General features: G+C 35.3%; 4 protein-coding genes across 6 annotated transcripts in view; 2 read left to right on the forward strand and 2 right to left on the reverse strand.

Annotated features, from left to right (window-relative positions):
• LOC145598111 (putative beta-1,4-xylosyltransferase IRX10L) lies at positions 1-6671 on the forward strand. The gene is made up of 4 exons (XM_081654423.1): positions 1-374; positions 5023-5411; positions 5576-5817; positions 5966-6671. Exons 1-4 carry the CDS (start codon positions 266-268, stop codon positions 6477-6479), a joined length of 1254 nt encoding a protein of 417 aa, XP_081510549.1. The 5' UTR covers positions 1-265; the 3' UTR covers positions 6480-6671.
• A 1535-nt stretch (positions 6672-8206) lies between these two features.
• On the forward strand, positions 8207-9427 carry LOC145598492 (uncharacterized). Its single transcript, XM_081654853.1, has 4 exons — positions 8207-8566; positions 8664-8725; positions 8996-9113; positions 9205-9427. The coding sequence occupies exons 1-4, from the start codon at positions 8328-8330 to the stop codon at positions 9281-9283; spliced, it is 498 nt and encodes a 165-aa protein (XP_081510979.1). The 5' UTR covers positions 8207-8327; the 3' UTR covers positions 9284-9427.
• Positions 9428-10496: 1069 nt separating this feature from the next.
• LOC145598236 (chromophore lyase CRL, chloroplastic-like) lies at positions 10497-16374 on the reverse strand. Its single transcript, XM_081654568.1, has 9 exons — positions 15920-16374; positions 15767-15816; positions 14953-15013; positions 14838-14873; positions 13901-13951; positions 13546-13638; positions 11147-11251; positions 10964-11056; positions 10497-10850 (listed from the first exon to the last, which is right to left on the reverse strand). Exons 1-9 carry the CDS (start codon positions 16088-16090, stop codon positions 10710-10712), a joined length of 801 nt encoding a protein of 266 aa, XP_081510694.1. The 5' UTR covers positions 16091-16374; the 3' UTR covers positions 10497-10709.
• Positions 16375-17493: 1119 nt separating this feature from the next.
• LOC145596556 (succinate dehydrogenase assembly factor 2, mitochondrial-like) overlaps positions 17494-18163 on the reverse strand; it is a 90879-nt gene continuing 90209 nt past the window's right edge. For all 3 annotated transcript variants that reach the window (XM_081652741.1, XM_081652740.1, XM_081652739.1), the window contains exons 5-6: positions 17820-17888; positions 17494-17729 (exon numbers count right to left, since the gene is read on the reverse strand). In XM_081652741.1, coding sequence (XP_081508867.1) covers positions 17583-17729; positions 17820-17888 — 216 coding nt within the window. In that variant the 3' untranslated portion in view covers positions 17494-17582. The remainder of the gene's footprint in view (positions 17730-17819; positions 17889-18163) is intronic.

The raw sequence follows: 18163 nt of genomic DNA on the forward strand, positions 1-18163 counted from the left end.
CAATATTCTTGCAAAAAGCAAACTATTATAAGCTATTTCAATTTACTCAGCTTCATCAGACAACGATACTATCGTCTTCCCTTGCAATCCCAGCAAACAATTTTCCAAGGGAAACTTCTGGTATATGAAGTAGACTTCCTATCCAACAATTTCAGCTTCAAATACCCACTTTTTCTCTTCTAATTACAATTATTTGATGAGATTTAGTTGATTTTCAAGTTTGTTTCATAACCCAGAAGTTTGATTTTGTGGAGGAGGAGTAAAAATGGAGATTTGGAAGTTGGGTTTGTTTCTGGTTGCTGTAATTTTGTTATCTGGGGTCAGAATTGATGCAAAGAGGATGTCTCAGCCTCATCCGACTGAGCGCATTTCAGGTCAGATTTCATTTGATTTTAGTATTTGGGTGTGTAATTGTTTGATTGAAATGATGGAATGTGTGTTGATTACTAGATTTGAAGTATAATCTTTGTGTTTTTAGGGTTTTTGTGAACTTGGGTTTTCTTGTTTTTGGTGAATTTCTGATTTTTGTCGAGTACTTTGCGTTATTTTGGGATTTTTTTCAGTACCCATTTCTGGATTTTGTTGGATAAGTATGATTAGATTTTGAAAATGCTCTTGTTTCCCCGCTTTTTTATGGCAAATTTGGGGTAAGTGTTGCTTGTGGAGTTGGGTGAGCAACTGATGTATTAGATTGATTTTATTCTTGATTTTGAAAATGATTTTTATGAATTTAATGTGTGGAGTTTTGCTTAATTGATGACATTTGCTTTTTGATGAGATTCTTCTGATGTTGTTCCTTATACGTTTGATATGGATTTCGATAACAAGTGGTGTTTTATTGTACCAGTAGGTTTTTTTTGTGCTGATTAATTTAGTGTCCTGTGAACTCGTAGAAGTAATCATACTGCATATCTTTTGAGTCTTCAATTCTCGTGTTAGAAAGATCACGAACGTGGTGTTGACAGAGCTGGATTGAACTGAAATAGCCCTATGATGTGGATGTGTCCCTAGCAAAGAATAATCCCAGTCTTACAAAATGGAAAATTAGGATTTTGCATTATTGTGGTGGTTGCAAACTCAAAAATTAAACTTATTTACTTTTTATTGGAAGATGACGTTTTCTTTGCAATCCTGATGCATAGCAAACAAGCCCATTCAAACTCGAAACCTGGTTTATAAAGAACAAATTTGGTAAATGTGGTATACTGTAATGAGCTTTTTAGTTGCTACATATTTTGGATAGCAGTTGATATTGGGTGTACATTTGGATTAATTGTGTGAAGATGAACTTGCTCGTTGAGTAGTGATCTGAATAATTGCAAAGACAACTTAAACAAAGAGCTTCTGCCATTTACTTGATCTATTGTTTCAATCATCACTATCAACAAAGAGCCTTCTAAACTTGCATATTGTATTATGGAAGAGCGTTAAGTACTTAATCTGTTTGCCTATTGTTTGATGACTTAAATGGTGAGGAACTAAAGTCATCCTTAAGCTTTTGGTGTCATCCATACTGGGGTCCTCTGCTGATATTGTAGATGCCAGTTTTCTGTGCCCATGCTTTGTTTCTGTTGCCAAATATGAAAAGTTTGAAGGATATAATATTACCATGTGGTCAGATTCTAGGAGGGCTAGTAGTTTCTGTAGAGAAAAGGGAAGGATGACTGGTCATTATGAAGTACTTATCACTGTGACGGTGTTACTTTTGTTAGGACTTACGGAGAAAAGAAAAGAGGGGAAAAGGCATAGGGAGACAGACAGAGACCGAAACAAGGAAAGAATAGCATAGAGATAAGATCTAAACAATTGTGTTGCGTCAAATGCGGTCTTTAATGCTTAGTCGTATTATTTTTAGGTTGCTGTAATATTCGGTTCCCTTGTCAGTTGTTAGATATTGAAAACATTGAAACTATGATAGATCATTGTTTCGACATGTTCCATTTCATCAATAATCTCTTAGTCTTAGTCTTAGTCTCTGAGGTGAAGCTGTCACAAGCAATTAAATGTTTGGGTGAAATCTTTTGTCAATGTACCCGTGGGCCGTGGTTGATACTTGATAGCTTATTAGTATACTTACAATAGGAATAGGAATAGTGCTGATGAGCTGTCGAGGTGTTTAGAACTTTATGCCTATTCTATTTTTTAATAATTCCTAGAAGTTACACACTTGTAGACTTGTAGTAAGTGGGTGTTATTTGAGTTATCATTGAATACTCAAAGTCTAATAAATGAGGTGTTTTCAAGAAAATGGCCGTTTGACTATATCAATTGGTTGAAAGGAATAATGGAAATGTTGCTTTTGGGGATTATGTGTTGGTTTGGGCTTGAAGATGTTAACATAAAATTTGGGTTGTATAGCATTGACCATGGAACTGCTTTATAACCTATAATCTGAACTTTAACTTGTTATAGGTTAAACTGAAAATAATGTATTAGTTTAACCAATTCATTGTAGATTTAGGGGGCATTTGGTACAAACATTGGAAAAGGAATGGAAAGGAATCAAAATCATTGAACTCTTGGTTTTATATGGAAAAGAATCACTTAGACTTAACTCTTTCTTCTTGTTTGGTTTATCTGAAAAAAAAATAACTTGCAAGATGAGATAAGAGGAGAAAGAAAGTGAAGTTGTTGAGGGTGAGAGAAAAGCAGGAATTTTGGTGTTTGAGGATGGCAATGTTAACTGATACCTTAGGTATTAGAGAGGTAGAAACTAAGTGGAAACCATTACCCCTAGGTAATGATGCTTATTATCCAAATCTTCTAACCAAACACTCGATAACAGTAATGATATATTCAATCTGTTTGCAATAAAAAAAAATACTCGTACCAAACATTTTCTTTGTGTGCTAACTTTATTAAGAAATTTCTCGTCAAAAAAAAAAACCTTAATTAAGGAATTTTGCAATGTTAATTAATTAACAATAAAATAACTTTTTCATATCAGAAATCATTGATGCAACTTGTAGTACGAGAATGTCAATAATTTTTCTTAAAACAATTCCCTCCATTTTGTAAAGCTTTACCCATATTTCCATTTTGTTTGTCTCCATTCCGTAAAGCGTTTATTGAATTCCTTATTTGGATCTCATTATCATATTATTTCTATGACCTCTCTTAATTAATTTTTATCCTTTTCTCTCCTGAACGCAATTACTTCCTCTTTCCTCAATAAATAATAATTAAAAAAAAAATAATACAACTGCCCACTAATATTATTTAATTTTCACATCTTTTCTCAACAAAACCCCATCATCACATTTGTCCTAATATCGTGTGCCCTAAGAATGGGCAAGCCTTTGTGGGACTAAGGAAGTAATAAAAAATGAAATGAAGTATTAATTATTTCTCATGAACTTATCTCTCATAGTTTCTAATTGTCATTGAGTAAAACAATTATTCATTTGCATGTTACTCAGACTCTTCATTTTACCATAAGTAGTCATGTGAGATCCTCGATATTTGTAAATGATAATCCAGCCCTTTATTTTGACCAAAATCATCAATCATTTTTCCATAAAAAGGCGAGTTGAACACGTACACGAGTCCCAGCAACCTAGCTTTTGGTTACACAAATAGAAAGGATTTTTTTTTTAAAAAAAAAAAAAATCATATTCAGGGTCACAATTAGATTGCTCCTTGCTGGATCCACTTGTGTAGCAAGGTGGAGTGATATGTTGAAGGAATCGTGAATTTGACTAAGGGACAGACTATATGGATTTTTCTTCTCCTTAGATGTATCAACTTGTTAGAGGATATGGAAGCTATTAGACCAAAAAACTTACTTCATAGGAAAGAAGGAAAGATGTAAATATGTCTCCTGTCCAAACTCTTTTTTAATACAAAAATATGGACAGTTGGAAAGAAAAATATATCCTTTATTCAGCTAAAAACTGTAATTTAGGGGTTTGAAATGAATAGATGATCTTCTAGACTTAAGTTATTGATTTAAGAGGCCCAACTGATTGTAATACCATCCAAGTCCATCCATTTGCAGTTTTTGTTACATTGCTCTTGCTTATAAAAGCTTTGTGCCCACTTGACATTTGACACTTCCTTAAACTTCACAACTTAACTGAGCAAAGGATGTAATGAGCATAAGAGGGGAAAAAAAGCAGAGATACACTGAAACAAAGTATAAGCCATGCTTATTTCTGACAATCAAAGTGTTTTACATAAGATGTGGAGTGTGTGAGGAGGTTCGTTCCTTGAAGGTCAAGATAAATAATTTTCTCTCTAGTTTTACCTGTCAAATAGATTGGTAAGATCAGGTGGATTGGGCTGGGGTTGGAGAATTACAAGTTTAGATCCAACAATGCTTGTTCAATGTTCATGACCCAAAAATTTGAAATTCGAGTCCATACTAATAAGACATACAAAATGTGCGTGCCAAAAAATAAGCCAAATCCAACCATACAAATGATACCTATTCCAACCATTTAAACTAGCAGATAAAGTAATAGCCGAAGACCTGTAGGTTTTTATTCTAATTTATTGCAATATAGTGATATACTACTCATAATCTTGTTTAATTATTAATATATGATGATTTTCGGATCAGTCAGGTTATTACGGATCGTGTTGGATTTGGTCCAAAATTGTGTTGAATGTTCTGAATCAGATAAAATCCGGTGTTGGGAATTTTAGCCAAAATGTCTAGGTCCACTACTGTAGGGTTAAAACAAGGATAAATTTTGACAGGATAATTTTTTGGGTTAATACAGCCATACAGGGATAAATTTTGACAGGTTAATTTTTTTTTCTTGTATCATCTTGCATAATCTCAATAATGAACAATCCTGATTACGTAGGCCAAATAATACAATGCAAGCAAAAGTTCCTCTTGGGAGTTTTTTTTGTAGCATCAATCTAGGATTTGAGGGGCTGGCTATTACTAGTCCAAGTTTTCTGAATTGCTAAATTATACGAAGTATATCCATTATTCCAGAATTATTACACAAAGAAGGAACATTTTTTCTTTAAGCCTTGCTGATTGTTCTTGACATTTACTTCATATTTCAGGTAGTGCTGGTGATGTCCTGGATGATAACCCTGTTGGAAGACTAAAAGTTTTTGTTTATGAGCTTCCAAGCAAATACAACAAAAAGATCTTGCAGAAGGATCCAAGATGCCTTACCCACATGTTTGCAGCAGAGATATTTATGCACCGGTTTCTTCTTGCTAGCCCGGTCCGAACCCTTAATCCTGAAGAAGCTGATTGGTTTTACACCCCAGTTTATAGCACTTGTGATTTGACACCAAATGGTCTTCCACTGCCATTTAAATCCCCACGCATGATGAGAAGTGCTGTACAGCTTATTTCATCAAACTGGCCTTATTGGAACAGGACAGAAGGAGCAGATCATTTTTTTGTGGTACCCCATGATTTTGGTGCTTGCTTCCATTACCAGGTGAGAAAAATATTAAACTCGTTTTACTACCACCTCAGAAAGTAACTGTAGAACAAAATAAAAAAAGGGTCTGCAAGATATGGTTTAGAAGGGAACAATGTTTTTACAAGCTTCTCTTCAAAAAACTTTTTTCCTTTTTTTGATGTCATATCTTTATTGTGTAGGAAGAAAAAGCAATCGAAAGAGGCATTCTTCCTTTGCTCCAACGTGCTACTTTGGTTCAGACTTTTGGTCAGCGAAATCATGTATGCCTGAAGGAGGGTGCAATCACAATTCCTCCATATGCTCCTCCCCAGAAAATGCAAGCTCATTTAATCCCTCCAGATACACCTCGCTCCATCTTTGTTTACTTCCGAGGTCTCTTTTATGATGTCGGAAATGACCCCGAAGGAGGTTACTACGCAAGGTTTGCTCTCTCTCTCTCTCTCTCACACACACACACACACACACACACACACAGAAGATAAGATAGTTGGAGAATAAAAATTTCTGGTTAAGCTCTAATGGACTTGAGAAAACTTATGCTGATTAAATCTTACTTTCTTAATATACAGAGGTGCTAGAGCAGCTGTTTGGGAAAACTTCAAGGACAACCCCCTTTTCGACATCTCAACAGAGCATCCAACAACATATTATGAGGATATGCAAAGAGCTGTTTTTTGCTTGTGCCCTCTAGGCTGGGCACCTTGGAGTCCAAGATTGGTTGAAGCTGTTATATTTGGGTGCATTCCTGTCATTATAGCAGATGATATCGTTCTTCCATTTGCAGATGCCATCCCATGGGAAGAAATTGGATTGTTTGTGGATGAGAAGGATGTTCCCAATTTGGATACAATACTTACTTCAATCCCTCCGGAAGTTATCTTGAGGAAACAAAGGTTACTCGCTAACCCTTCAGTTAAGCAAGCTATGCTGTTCCCTACTCCTGCTCAACCTGGTGACGCTTTTCATCAAATATTGAATGGACTTGCACGTAAATTGCCACACAACCAAAATGTTTTCTTGAAACCTGGGGAGAAGGTTCTGAACTGGACTGCAGGACCTGTGGGTGACCTTAAGCCTTGGTAGATGGTTTTGGGTAGAATATATCAGGTGGCCGAACATTTTTCCCCATGAAGATAATACTTCTAGAGGTGGGCATTTGTTTGCTGTTGTAAATGATAAATCCATTCATTTAGTGTAAAATTGTCAACTTCTTTTTGCCAATACAAAATGAGATCATTCTGTAATTTTGCAGCATGAATGGTTTTCTCTTTGCCATGTGGTATTTGGTCTGTCAAGGAAAGTTGCTTAGATCTGAATGTTCTCATGCTCCATTTTTAGGATGAAACATCAGTTTTCGGTACAGTGGTGTAATGTACTGTATTTACACTAAAAAAAGCCTGCTTAACTGCTTGTTGCCCTATAAATCGAGTTCTCATTATTCTCTATGTTAGGATTAAAAGTCTTATTACGTATCATTTCAACCAGAAAATAATGGGATGGATCATCTGCTTGATTGGCCACTCGTCGTAGGTTATGTGAGCCTCTAGTATACGACGAAGGAAGGAGGGTAACGGAAATGGAAAATCCCATATGCTCTAGCGGGATACTGTAGTTGAGTACCTTAAGCTTCAGAAACTACTCTCCACCACTAGATCAAGCCAAATTTAGTAAAGTACCAATTACATACATAGAATAGTTACTATTAGACTCTCTCCGTTGAAGGTTCCTTGTGTTATTCAATTTAGTCCAACTCTCAGTTGTTCACACGTTAGCCGAATTCTAATTTTGACAAAACTTCTATTCTCCTTACGACCTTACATTGCAACATTTACGCATATCTACCCATTTTTTCACTTTCTTACACTTTACATTTTTCAAAAAAAAAAAAAAAAATCTTACTCCTACTCACCTTATTAACAGCTTTACAAATTCTTAAATGGATCTAGTTTACACTAGTTTATTATGAACAGGGCAGAGCTACAGGGGGGCTGGCAGAGGCCCGGCCCCTGTAACCCAAACTCGCGGCCCTTAATTTTGTAAACTGGCCCCTACATGTTTTTTGTATACTTCCTCCGTTTCTATTTAGTTGACGCGTTTGATTTAGGCACATATATTAAGGAGAGGAGAGAGAGTGATAGAGAATGAAAAAGCAAGTGGGGTAGCTTGTAAATGCAAGGTAAAAAATTTACCCAAAAAGGAAACGTGTCAACTAAAAAGAAACTTCCTAAAAAGGAATACGTGTCAACTAAAAAGAAACGGAGGTAGTATATCTTAATCATTTCATATACTTCTTGTTAAAAGTCTGGTATATTAGAGACACTATGATTGTCTTATTAATTAAAAAAAGTCACTATATTAAAATAACAATTACTATGTTGAATTAAAAGTCATTTCTTTTTGACAGGAAAGTCATTGTGATATTATAAAAGGTATAGAGGTTTTTTTAAGTGAAATTTTTATATACTGGTCAATAAAAATAATGAAGATTATTATTCTAAAAATAAAGTTACTATGTTAGAATTAGGGGTCATTCAATATAATGTTAGTTGTATGCATATAAACATCCGATCCACAATAATATCATTGTGGTCCTTGTCCACACAAGTTTTATAAATTATCGCTAAGATAATTTTTTTAAAAACAGGTTTCATAAACTCTCACTTTTTAAAATTACAAAAACAACTATCACTTTATATTTTATTTTATATTTATTTAATTTAATTTTGGAAGGGGAAAAGGTAGCACACTTGGATCCTCCTGTACAACAAGATAAGGAAAGCAAAGAAAAGAGATGAGGGCTTGTGGGGAGTGAGTATGCCACGCTTTCAACTCCTACCACAATCCCATTTCCATCCCTCACTCACTTGTATTTTATCTTCACTCCCTCATTTCTTTTCTTGCATTAATTAACACAACAAAATAAAAAAAATCATGGCAATGACATTACAGTTGCAGCAACAAGCAACTTCTACCAAGTCATGGACTATACCTTCTGCACTGGTGCCTCCTGCAGGCACCAGCATCGGTCTCAGACGCGCTGTTGATCGCTTTGCGTTACGATCATCGTTCTCGTCTTCCTCCCTCCGTCTCCCTGGTGTTAGTCTTACTACTGCCCCTAAGTTCTCTATGCGTGTTGCTTCCAAACAGGCCTATATATGCCGCGATTGTGGGTATGAGTTACTCTTTCTGTTTGACTATGCTATTCTCTTATTTTTAGTCTTTTGCATCTTTTTAGTGATTTTGTTGGATGAACTGATTGGTATACAGGTACATTTACAATGATCCTCGGAAACCTTTTGAGAAATTACCTGACAATTACTACTGTCCTGGTAAGTCAGTACCCAGCAGTTTTCATTCCACTGCATTCTTACTGATTACTGCATCAGAATTATGCAGTTTTTATCAGTTATAAGATGAATTATTACAGTATACTGTATGGCTTAAACTGATCTTTCTGTCAGAGGCTACATAATTGCGAAACAAAGACAGTTAACACATTTTTTTCATATTAATAGACAAGTTTCACAGATTTTTATTACATAGCAATCTGTAATGATCCCAGAGATCGTCGTTTTAACTTAGATAGGAAACTTGTGCAGTGTGTGGAGCTCCAAAGCGCAGATTCAGGGCATATGATCCGCCTGTAACCAAAAATGTAAATGACAAAGATGTTCGAAAAGCAAGGAAAGAACAGATTAAAAAAGATGAAGCTATTGGGTAAGTTCAATACAATATGATTCTGTGATGCTTCTAAACTGTAGGTCTATTACATTATTAAAGTTTTGATGTTTTTCCTTCTATTTTGTAGAAAAGCATTGCCTATTGCCATTGTTGTTGGAATCGCAATACTCGGTGGAATATACTTCTACCTGAACAGCACCTATTAAGTTCTTGAATTGAAGTTTTGTACTCAACATAGCTTTTTTCCTCATCACCCTGTACTTGTGAGGGTAGTGATCTCTTTTAACATCGATACTGCTACTCTTAATTCTTTTTGTATAATTGTACTAGTGAGAAATATTGAAGTACAAGCCTGATGAAAGTATATTGATATCATATTCTATGTCATTTCAATGTCCTCATTCCTGTTTCTCAGTGTTCTGGTAATTTGACGAATTTGTTTAGCTAATGTTGGATATTACCGACAGCAGCAAACGCGTAATATCACCTCTTGAGGTGCTTTAGAGCTTCAGCTTTGATGTTTTACGGTTTTACCACATACTAGTAGTTTCTTATCTCCTTAGCCTAACATTCATCCAATTTCTTTGATCATGTTGGTCAAATACTCGAACGTACCAGCAGCATCAACTATTATGATAGCCCTTGCATCCAGCAGTCACGCCAGTCACTCGGTCAGTCTTCTACAAAGCTATATGTCAAACTATGCTCTCAATAGTTTGTCATAATTCTCAACCTTCTGACTTTCCTGAAAGTCTTATATTCTATTCAGTACTGGCCCTCAAGAGCTGACAAGGTCATGCAAATAAAACTCAATCAGGTTTCTTTAAATTAAAATCACTGAGTTGACAGTCAAATTGTTCTCATTTGCCAAGCAGATTTTATTAAGACAATCTATAGCCTATTCAACCAAAAACATTCTGAAAAAGAAAACCTAAAGAAGTCACAACTGCCATGTTTTAGGTATTCAATTCTTTTGATCTCACAAGCCTCAATGGCCAGCTACTACTAGTTGTCTTGATTATTCAAAGTTGCAACACAGACACTAATTCAAGCCCCTCCACCATAATAGCTATCAGTCATAATGCACCCGCGGCAAAAAAAAAAAAAAAAAAAAAAAAGTCATCTTAAATCCAACATAAAAAAAAAACAGTCTCGGGGAGATGGAGGTGGGGGTAGGGGGAGGGGGGCTATCTACAGGTTCAGACCACATTGTGGTTGTAGCAAACATTCTGATGAGCATAACATGGCATGGCAATACTTAGGGTCTTCACCTTGGAATCAACTCTTGTGTTCGCCAGAGGCTGGTGGGAAAACATGCCAAAACTGATACACAAACCTTTGGTATGTACCACCAAATCAAGAAGAGCAATCCATGCCCAAGTGTCTTCCCATGGAACATTTTACTGTTGGACACAGCTGTTGACGGCAAGTGAGCTTTAAGACATATCATTATTGAAAAAATAAGATTCAAGAACGAGGACTACAAGTGGCTTACTGGCTGCACTAGATCCACCATCCAGCTATCGTATACATGTATAATACAGGAGAAATTTGCTCATAATAACACTTATTTCCTCACTAGCTTGTAGATGTCAAAAAGATTTACATAATGCATGTACAGCTAGCTTGTAATCACTCCTGTAGAACAAATGAGCCCTCTATCCTTTTGTCTAAGGATAATGGGGATAATAAATTCGCCGGTGAGTACATGTCCTTGAAACTCGACGTTGATGCAGGCTTAAATTCATAAGGTCCTTCTTTAACCCCCCATACCTGTAGCATATATAGCATTCAGTACTACAGTTAACAATTCAATAATCAACCACAAAACCAACACAAAAATGCAATCTTTCAACCAAATTACATATGTCACAAATATAACTTACTTGATTCCCATCTTCATCATACCCTCTATCCCACATGTGTATCTCATTGTTCTTCAAGACCGATAGCTCTGATTTACAGTATGAGGCATTGTTCTGTACACACAAAAGAAACACTGGTCAAATATGAACAATAAAGAAGCTTTCCCTTCAACAAAACACAACGAGGTTTAGGAAAATACTCACCCAAGTATTAGGAAATCCCTCTGATGGTGTTTTCCCTTCATATAAGCAGCGTTTTCCACGTTCACACCGTTTGAGATGAATAGTAGTCAAATGTTCTGCAATATCCTGCAAAATGGTGACTGAAATGAGCAGCCATGAAAGTGTATGATGGGATATGCAAGTTGCTTAATGGGATACAGCTATGCTAGCTTCACTTAATTAACCACCAAGGATTCTGTGGTTCAATACATGAAGACCTATCCTATTGATTATGAAGAAGTGAGGAATAGCCAAGTTTGTTAGGGCTTTGGTCCCTCCCTCCAACACTTGACGACATTCATAGTCAAACAGCTAACATAGAATGTCGTGCCCATACTTCATCTAGCTAAGAAGGAAATTTAATTACTTCAATAACTGTAATTATCAAATGGAAACATTTACCAAGGATCTCACAAGTCAGATTTTTGAGGATTTATCAATAGTCTAGAAAGCAAAGTATATGAGATTGGGTCTACAAACCACAGTTTCCACTTCTACTACGTGTGACAGGTCCAATAAGTATCTCATTTATGGCAATCAAGGTTCATCACCAGTTGACTGTTTAGCTAATGACACAATTGGATGGGAAAGGCAAGGTAAAAGTTTGGGCAAAGAGGAGATGAGATAGATCAATCCATAAAACCGAACACAAAACTGTAAATACCAAACCAATATATAGGGTAAATGGACCGAAAAAATAAGATTTGGGTTGTCATTTAAAAAGAGAGAAGGGGGTAAAAAAAAAGAGAGAGATTTCAGATCGGATATGTATAATGATTTTTCTAAAATTCGGATACCTAAACCAACCACATGAATTTGATGGCTAAAAAGTTACTGAAAATAAATTTTAGCATTGGACAGGTACCACTTAACAATCATTGATTTGTCCTTGATTTGGCATTTGAAATACTGTCTGCACTTTTTTTGTTCAATCAGTTTTGGAAAGTGGATTTTGAATACAGCTGACTCACTTGGGCACTTTTTATTTTGGAAAAGGCAGTTCATAAATTTTGCCTAAATGAATTTCAATCTTACTGGTACTGCTCTTTTAAGCCAAAACATGACGCAGTAAGTCCTTTAACTTCATGACCATACCAATATGTTTTTTATGAGCTGATACAAGGTTGGCAAAGCAAACTAAAATAACTTGTTACCCGAACAAACCAAACTGATTTTCTGATTATCTGGTTTACCAAAATAACATATACGATTTAGAGTAAGAAAATCAGAAAATGTGCTACCTGTATTTACTACTTACAACAAACAGTTTACCAAATCCAGTTTTGCACACCCCATGATGGAGCATGTGGAATAAGTACTAAAAAAACAACATAAATCCCTCTAATCAATCCCAACAAGTACATGTAGTTCAATCAACCATAAAAAATAAGATGTTCTTACTGACAAAACCCATTTCCCATCACCATCTATGTACGCGTTATAACATTAAAAATGTACATGGCAAGTATTTATGGCATTAAAAAAAAAAAAAAAAAAAAAAAAAAAAACACAGGTGAGTAGATGACCCTCCAGCACCATTAAAAGGAGATATTTGAATATTGAAAAAAATTAGCAGGATTAGTTCTAGCATGATGGATACACTATTTAATAGGAGAAACATTTCATAAGAATGACTGCAGTGATGTACCTATTTGAGATTTCTTTCAGCTACTTATACTCACAGCTTAACCATGTAGAAAATCTGGTATAGTCCATTTTCTACTCCAGAGAAAAACTATCACAGCAACACCTAAAAGGTACTTGTAATGGACAGAGATCATTCACACAGCAAAATCACTGGAACAGCAAGAATTTCTGATTTTAACTAGCAAATTAATAAAGATTGAAGCTTTGATATTGATAGATAATGGCTGAAAGGTTACAAAAGGATAGGTTAATAGCTTTAGGCTATCACTCTCAAACAATGGGTTGAGGCCATCACTCTCTAGGTTTCCCATTACTAATTTCCGCCTATCTTCTCTTTCCTTTTCTCTCTCTATGACTCTATTTATACTAAGGCTAAAGGCTCTAACCTAATTATACTAGAATAGCAATATTGCCCTTCCTTAGATTAGTCTATTACAGTACTACAACATAAGTATATAAAATATAATTATATACCTCCGTTAAGTATTAGTTAGAACTTTGGAATATTTTATACCTCACAAATAATACCACAAAGTTGCAACTAATACTTAACAGAGGTAGTATGTACATTTTGAACCTACTATACCTTTTCATTGTGTTACACGCATCAGAATGTTCTTGAAAGAACAAGGCTCGAAATGATTTTTTATGAAACTAGCCTTATCCTAGCAAATTAATGCTAAGAGTTCAGTTCAAAGCATGTTTAAACATAAAGTATGCTAAAGCAAACTCACCCGAATAACTTCTTCAGGAAGTGGACGTTGATCCTTTGACCGATCACAGAAGTTCTTATACTCCTCCATGTCTCTAATGGCATATGTACTTAACTGCCAATGTAGTGAGAAGCCTTAATCAGAACTAAACTAGCCAGTGCACAAAACTTGATAGTATTGTGGGAGAAGAGGTGTTGGAAACATGAGAACTAAAAATGGAAGGGAAAAGTATTCAGGGGCTAATTGCTACTTCAACGAGGCAAAAAAAAAAAAAAACAAATTGTACACATCTGAGGAAGATCAGAGATAAAGGTGGCGGTGGCCTTATAAAAGTTAATAGCTCAAAAATGAAGAACAATTAAAACATAAGGCTCACCTCAACATCACATTTCATCTCCTTGGGACAAGGTTTAACCATATAAAATCTCTGCAATGCAATAGCAGCAATATTAGCAACCAAAAGGAGAATAATTTCCTACAGAATTAAATGCTGCGTATATGTAGAAACAAACATTGTTTACAAGAGTAAGTGACACTATATATTGATGAAAATTAAAACACATTTGGATTTCTGCCAACATCTTAAATTTCTAAATTTGTTTTTGGAGTAAGGCAGGTGAGGACTCCTGCTTCCTAAAATCATATAAACTGAGGAAAGTGTGGAGACTCCAATCCAAAATAAATAGAAAAATATAAATAACCAGAGTAAGAGTATGTAAAAGAGCAAAAGAAGATAAAAGGCCAAGAAAATACCACATGACAAACACAGTCAAGTGTTCACTCTAAAGCCCTATTACAAAAATTAAATTATAACATGATAAAAATTTCCAATTTCTAATACTCACTCTATTCTTTGGTTACGATAGATATGCAGTTTAAGAAAATATTGAAAATGGTGATCGGGTGTAAATTTAGTAAGAAAGAGAATGGGGGAAAAAAAGAAAAAAAAAAAAAAAAGATGATGAGTGGATGTTGGAAAAAAGTGAATGAAGTAAGAGAGAATGTGAAAAGGTGTATGTTTGTGGATTAAAAGGGTAAGTTGGTAAAGGGGGTATATACCTTAAATAGAATAAAGCAAAGTAAGTAGGGCGGAAAAAAAACCAGCTAATGGAAAATGAGTAGAACAATAAAAGAACGGAGTGAGTATTTGGTTTCAAAATGAATGTCAAATGTTCATACCAGGACAGCATGTCAAGTAATTTATGAAGAAAACTCAAGGTTGAATTTACAGTTCAAGCAAGTAACAAAGAAGAAATGAGAAATAGTTATAATTAGGATTGCAAATGATCTCCTCCATATATAAGGAGGCATACCTGGCGAAAGGGTTTCTGAGGAGTTCTCCAGAATGCCTGGTTACAGAACATCATACCAGTTAACGAAATATTTCCATGGATTAAAAAGCCAAACAATACACTGTATCTTAATTACCTGTTCGAAGTATAGAACTTTTGAACCATCCACCATATCTGCAGCTGGGCAGGCAATCATTCTACAAAACAGAATCATCCAAATTACTAAATTCTGCATATGAAATGTTCTAGACAAACGACTCTTCTTAAACACCTCAAACACTCAGAAACAGACGAGTCTACTACAGTGATTTGGACAACAAAGGCCATACTTTAGATGAAAGAAAAGCATTTGGATAAATACATTGTAACATCTAATTAGTGGAGCTGGTGGTTGCGGTTGTTAGGACTTATTGGCAGAGAAGAGGAAGGACATAGTTGTTCCTCAAAGGACATGAAACCAATCACCCCCATTTCGAAGTGAAATATTATCCTTTCTTCCTATTACAGTCACATGACAGTATTGTACTTCGCATAATCTTTTTCCACAATAGTTAACATCCCCTAACCAAGTCACCTCGTTCCATGACTAAAACGGAAACAAGAAACCTCACTAGTAATTCCATGATCTATCAAAAACATACTTTGTCCCGATAAGTCGATAGTTGTCACATTGCGAATTCAAATTATACCAACATCAAGACTACTATTCTATATAAAGGGAGTATGCTTTTGATTGATCATGGCACTGACTAATAATGTGACAACTAAATCTAATTAGTTCAATCCAAACCCCCAAAAGATAAAAAAAGATAATTACATTCTATAAAGACCCAAAAGAACTAATAAACCACTTAATTTCCAATAATCAAGCTGAAAAAACATTAAACACCTCAAATTCTCAACATTTCCTACAACATTCTATGAAAGAAAACATAGAAACATAACAATACCTCAAATTGAAAAAATGATCAGGGTCTCTTGCAGCTTGTTCCCTTGAATTCTTCACAAAACCCAACAAACAAATACCCACAAATTCAACTTCAACAATCAAAAATCCCCAAAATCAAATTCAATCAATAAAAAATATAGAAGAGAGAAAAAACCTTTTCTCCGGAGAGAGAATGGGAGACGAAGCGAGCATGGTCACGACGAGTGGTGGATTTCGTAAGCCGACGAACGAACAACGCGCCACCAACCACAATTAGAGTTTTAATCACCCAACCACTGGCTTTGCTCCACCCTCCATTTGTTGGTTCTGCATCTCCTTCACCCATTTCTTTTCTGTAATTTTTCTATGATTCTGGCATAATTCTGGGATTATTGGCGAAATTTCAAGCTTAATTTTTCTGGGTTTTTCTGGGAATTTCAATTCAAGATGATTATGCACAAAGATTGTTACTTGTATTGGTAAGAGAGAAGGAATTTGAGAGTGGAAAAGAGGGTTGAGTGTGAATTTGGAGGATATTCAGTGGTTCAAATTTTCATACATATCGACGGGAAAAATGACTGTAAGACGGAACTGGTGGATATCGACGCCTTTAATTATCGCAAAGGAGTTTCTACCTAGATTATTGATTTAAATCCACTTTAAAAGGTTAAAGTAGGAAAAACAATTAGAGTGAGTTACGAGTACTTTTTGGATCCTATTTTTTTTTTTTTTTTTTTTTTTTTTTGACAACACGATTTTGGATCCTATTTACTAATCTATACTTCATACTTTGTATGAGTTTGTAGAAATGGTTGCTTGATGTATATCCCGTGTGTCGTGCCCGCGTGCCTTGCATTTGGTTTAGCTCGATTTATGAAGTGTATTACTTTTTGTATCCTATTTACCAATCCGTACTTCGTATGAGTTTGTAGAAATGGTTGGTTGATGTATGTCCCTTAGTGTTATACCCGCGTGCCTTGCACTTGGTTTAGCTCGACTAATGCCATACCATACATGATACAAACTTTTGTATTGAAATTTCCAAGGGATTGTATGGTGTATAGGTACGTCGTAATCTTACGAGTCTAAGGTAGAATGTTTGTGTAAAAAAAAAAAAAAATCACTTATTTCATAGAGTTAATTCACTTATTTCTCTCAGGATTCGAATCATTACCAATATAATTAATTTGATTGTATAAACAAGACATCATTGAAATTCACAGTTATTGAGCAGTTATCCCCACTGAAGAGCTGCAGCTATGAAATTAAGCTAGTGGTAATCCAAGAAACCCACAAAACATGACAAAGAATACAGCCAGTATGAATAGATGGGGCAGCGCGTACATAGGAATGGGCAGCATGCTAGCATTCAACTCTTATGGCTAAAGATGAGCATATTCGCAACTCCATCCAAACACTGCAGTGGCACACAAGTCAATGAAAACACCGTGTTTTGGAAAGAACAAAAAAGTTCATCTCTGTTACCCTAGACAATGGAACTTCCGAGAGCCACTACAACAGGAGAGCAAAACTGAAATGGATTTAAACAGAACATGGTTGGGACAAAAATTATTTAAATGAATAGAATTTCTTTTCATTTACTTATTATTTATTTTAAGAGAAACTTGGTTACATACAAGCATGCAACTTAAGTTTCATATAACTAGAATATCAGTATACCCCCCAGCATAGCAACTACATAGATATGTAACATACATAAGAAGTACAAATTATATTACCATGTTCATCTACCATGTAAAAATAAACATATGAAGTTCATCCTTATTTTCCTGTGTGGTGAAACATTCAAAGCAGTTTAACAATTTCATCGATTAGAACTACTGATTTCCGGAGACAGGAGTGTCTTTGCCTCTCTTAATGTCATCCCAACCTCTAACCCATGGCTTCCCTGGTGCTGCTCGCGTCTCAGGAGCAGCGTGGCTGTTTAGATTGCTAGAAACCTTCTCGCGAATAGCAGTAAATACCTACAAAGATAAATTGTTTTTAATCAGATTCCAATTTTCTTTAACAAAGTATGGAAGATATCAATGATTTCTTCTCAGTCAGAATCTCACAGGATTCACACTGACTGACTCAGGTGGTTGTTCTTGCCCACTCAGCCAGTTCCACAAATCTGGGTTCTCCTGTAGACATGAACATAGAAAATGAGTTCATCCATATACAAGCACAGTATAGTCCAGTATCCAGATTTTCAGAAAAGCACTCAGAATTCTTGATTTCAATTTTACCATAGAAGCATAAATGAAATATACAGGAATGTCTCTTAGCCAAACAACAATTGATAATAGCTTCTTAGATAACAAGATACAAGCATATTCAAAAAGGGGGTCAAATTCTGAATACAAAGGGACTTTAAAGATTCCTTCAGTGGTTCAGAGTACGTTATCAAATTAAATTT

This window comes from Chenopodium album, chromosome 20 (assembly GCF_948465745.1).
Source record: "Chenopodium album chromosome 20, dcCheAlbu1.1, whole genome shotgun sequence".
Lineage (NCBI taxonomy): Eukaryota > Viridiplantae > Streptophyta > Magnoliopsida > Caryophyllales > Amaranthaceae > Chenopodium > Chenopodium album.

Bases quoted from the DNA above. Each gene is read 5' to 3' on its own strand.
- LOC145598111 (XM_081654423.1), top strand. From the start codon at position 266: ATGGAGATTTGGAAGTTGGGTTTGTTTCTGGTTGCTGTAATTTTGTTA. The intron at 375-5,022 runs GTCAGATTTCAT...TTCATATTTCAG, and splicing joins TCCGACTGAGCGCATTTCAG to GTAGTGCTGGTGATGTCCTG. The intron at 5,412-5,575 runs GTGAGAAAAATA...TTTATTGTGTAG, and splicing joins GTGCTTGCTTCCATTACCAG to GAAGAAAAAGCAATCGAAAG.
- LOC145598236 (XM_081654568.1), bottom strand. From the start codon at position 16,090: ATGGGTGAAGGAGATGCAGAACCAACAAATGGAGGGTGGAGCAAAGCC. The intron at 14,874-14,952 runs GTAATTAAGATA...TTCTGTAACCAG, and splicing joins AAGTTCTATACTTCGAACAG to GCATTCTGGAGAACTCCTCA. The intron at 13,639-13,900 runs GTGAGCCTTATG...CTACATTGGCAG, and splicing joins AGATGAAATGTGATGTTGAG to TTAAGTACATATGCCATTAG.
- LOC145598492 (XM_081654853.1), top strand. From the start codon at position 8,328: ATGGCAATGACATTACAGTTGCAGCAACAAGCAACTTCTACCAAGTCA. The intron at 8,567-8,663 runs GTATGAGTTACT...ATTGGTATACAG, and splicing joins TATATATGCCGCGATTGTGG to GTACATTTACAATGATCCTC. The intron at 9,114-9,204 runs GTAAGTTCAATA...TCTATTTTGTAG, and splicing joins AAAAAAGATGAAGCTATTGG to AAAAGCATTGCCTATTGCCA.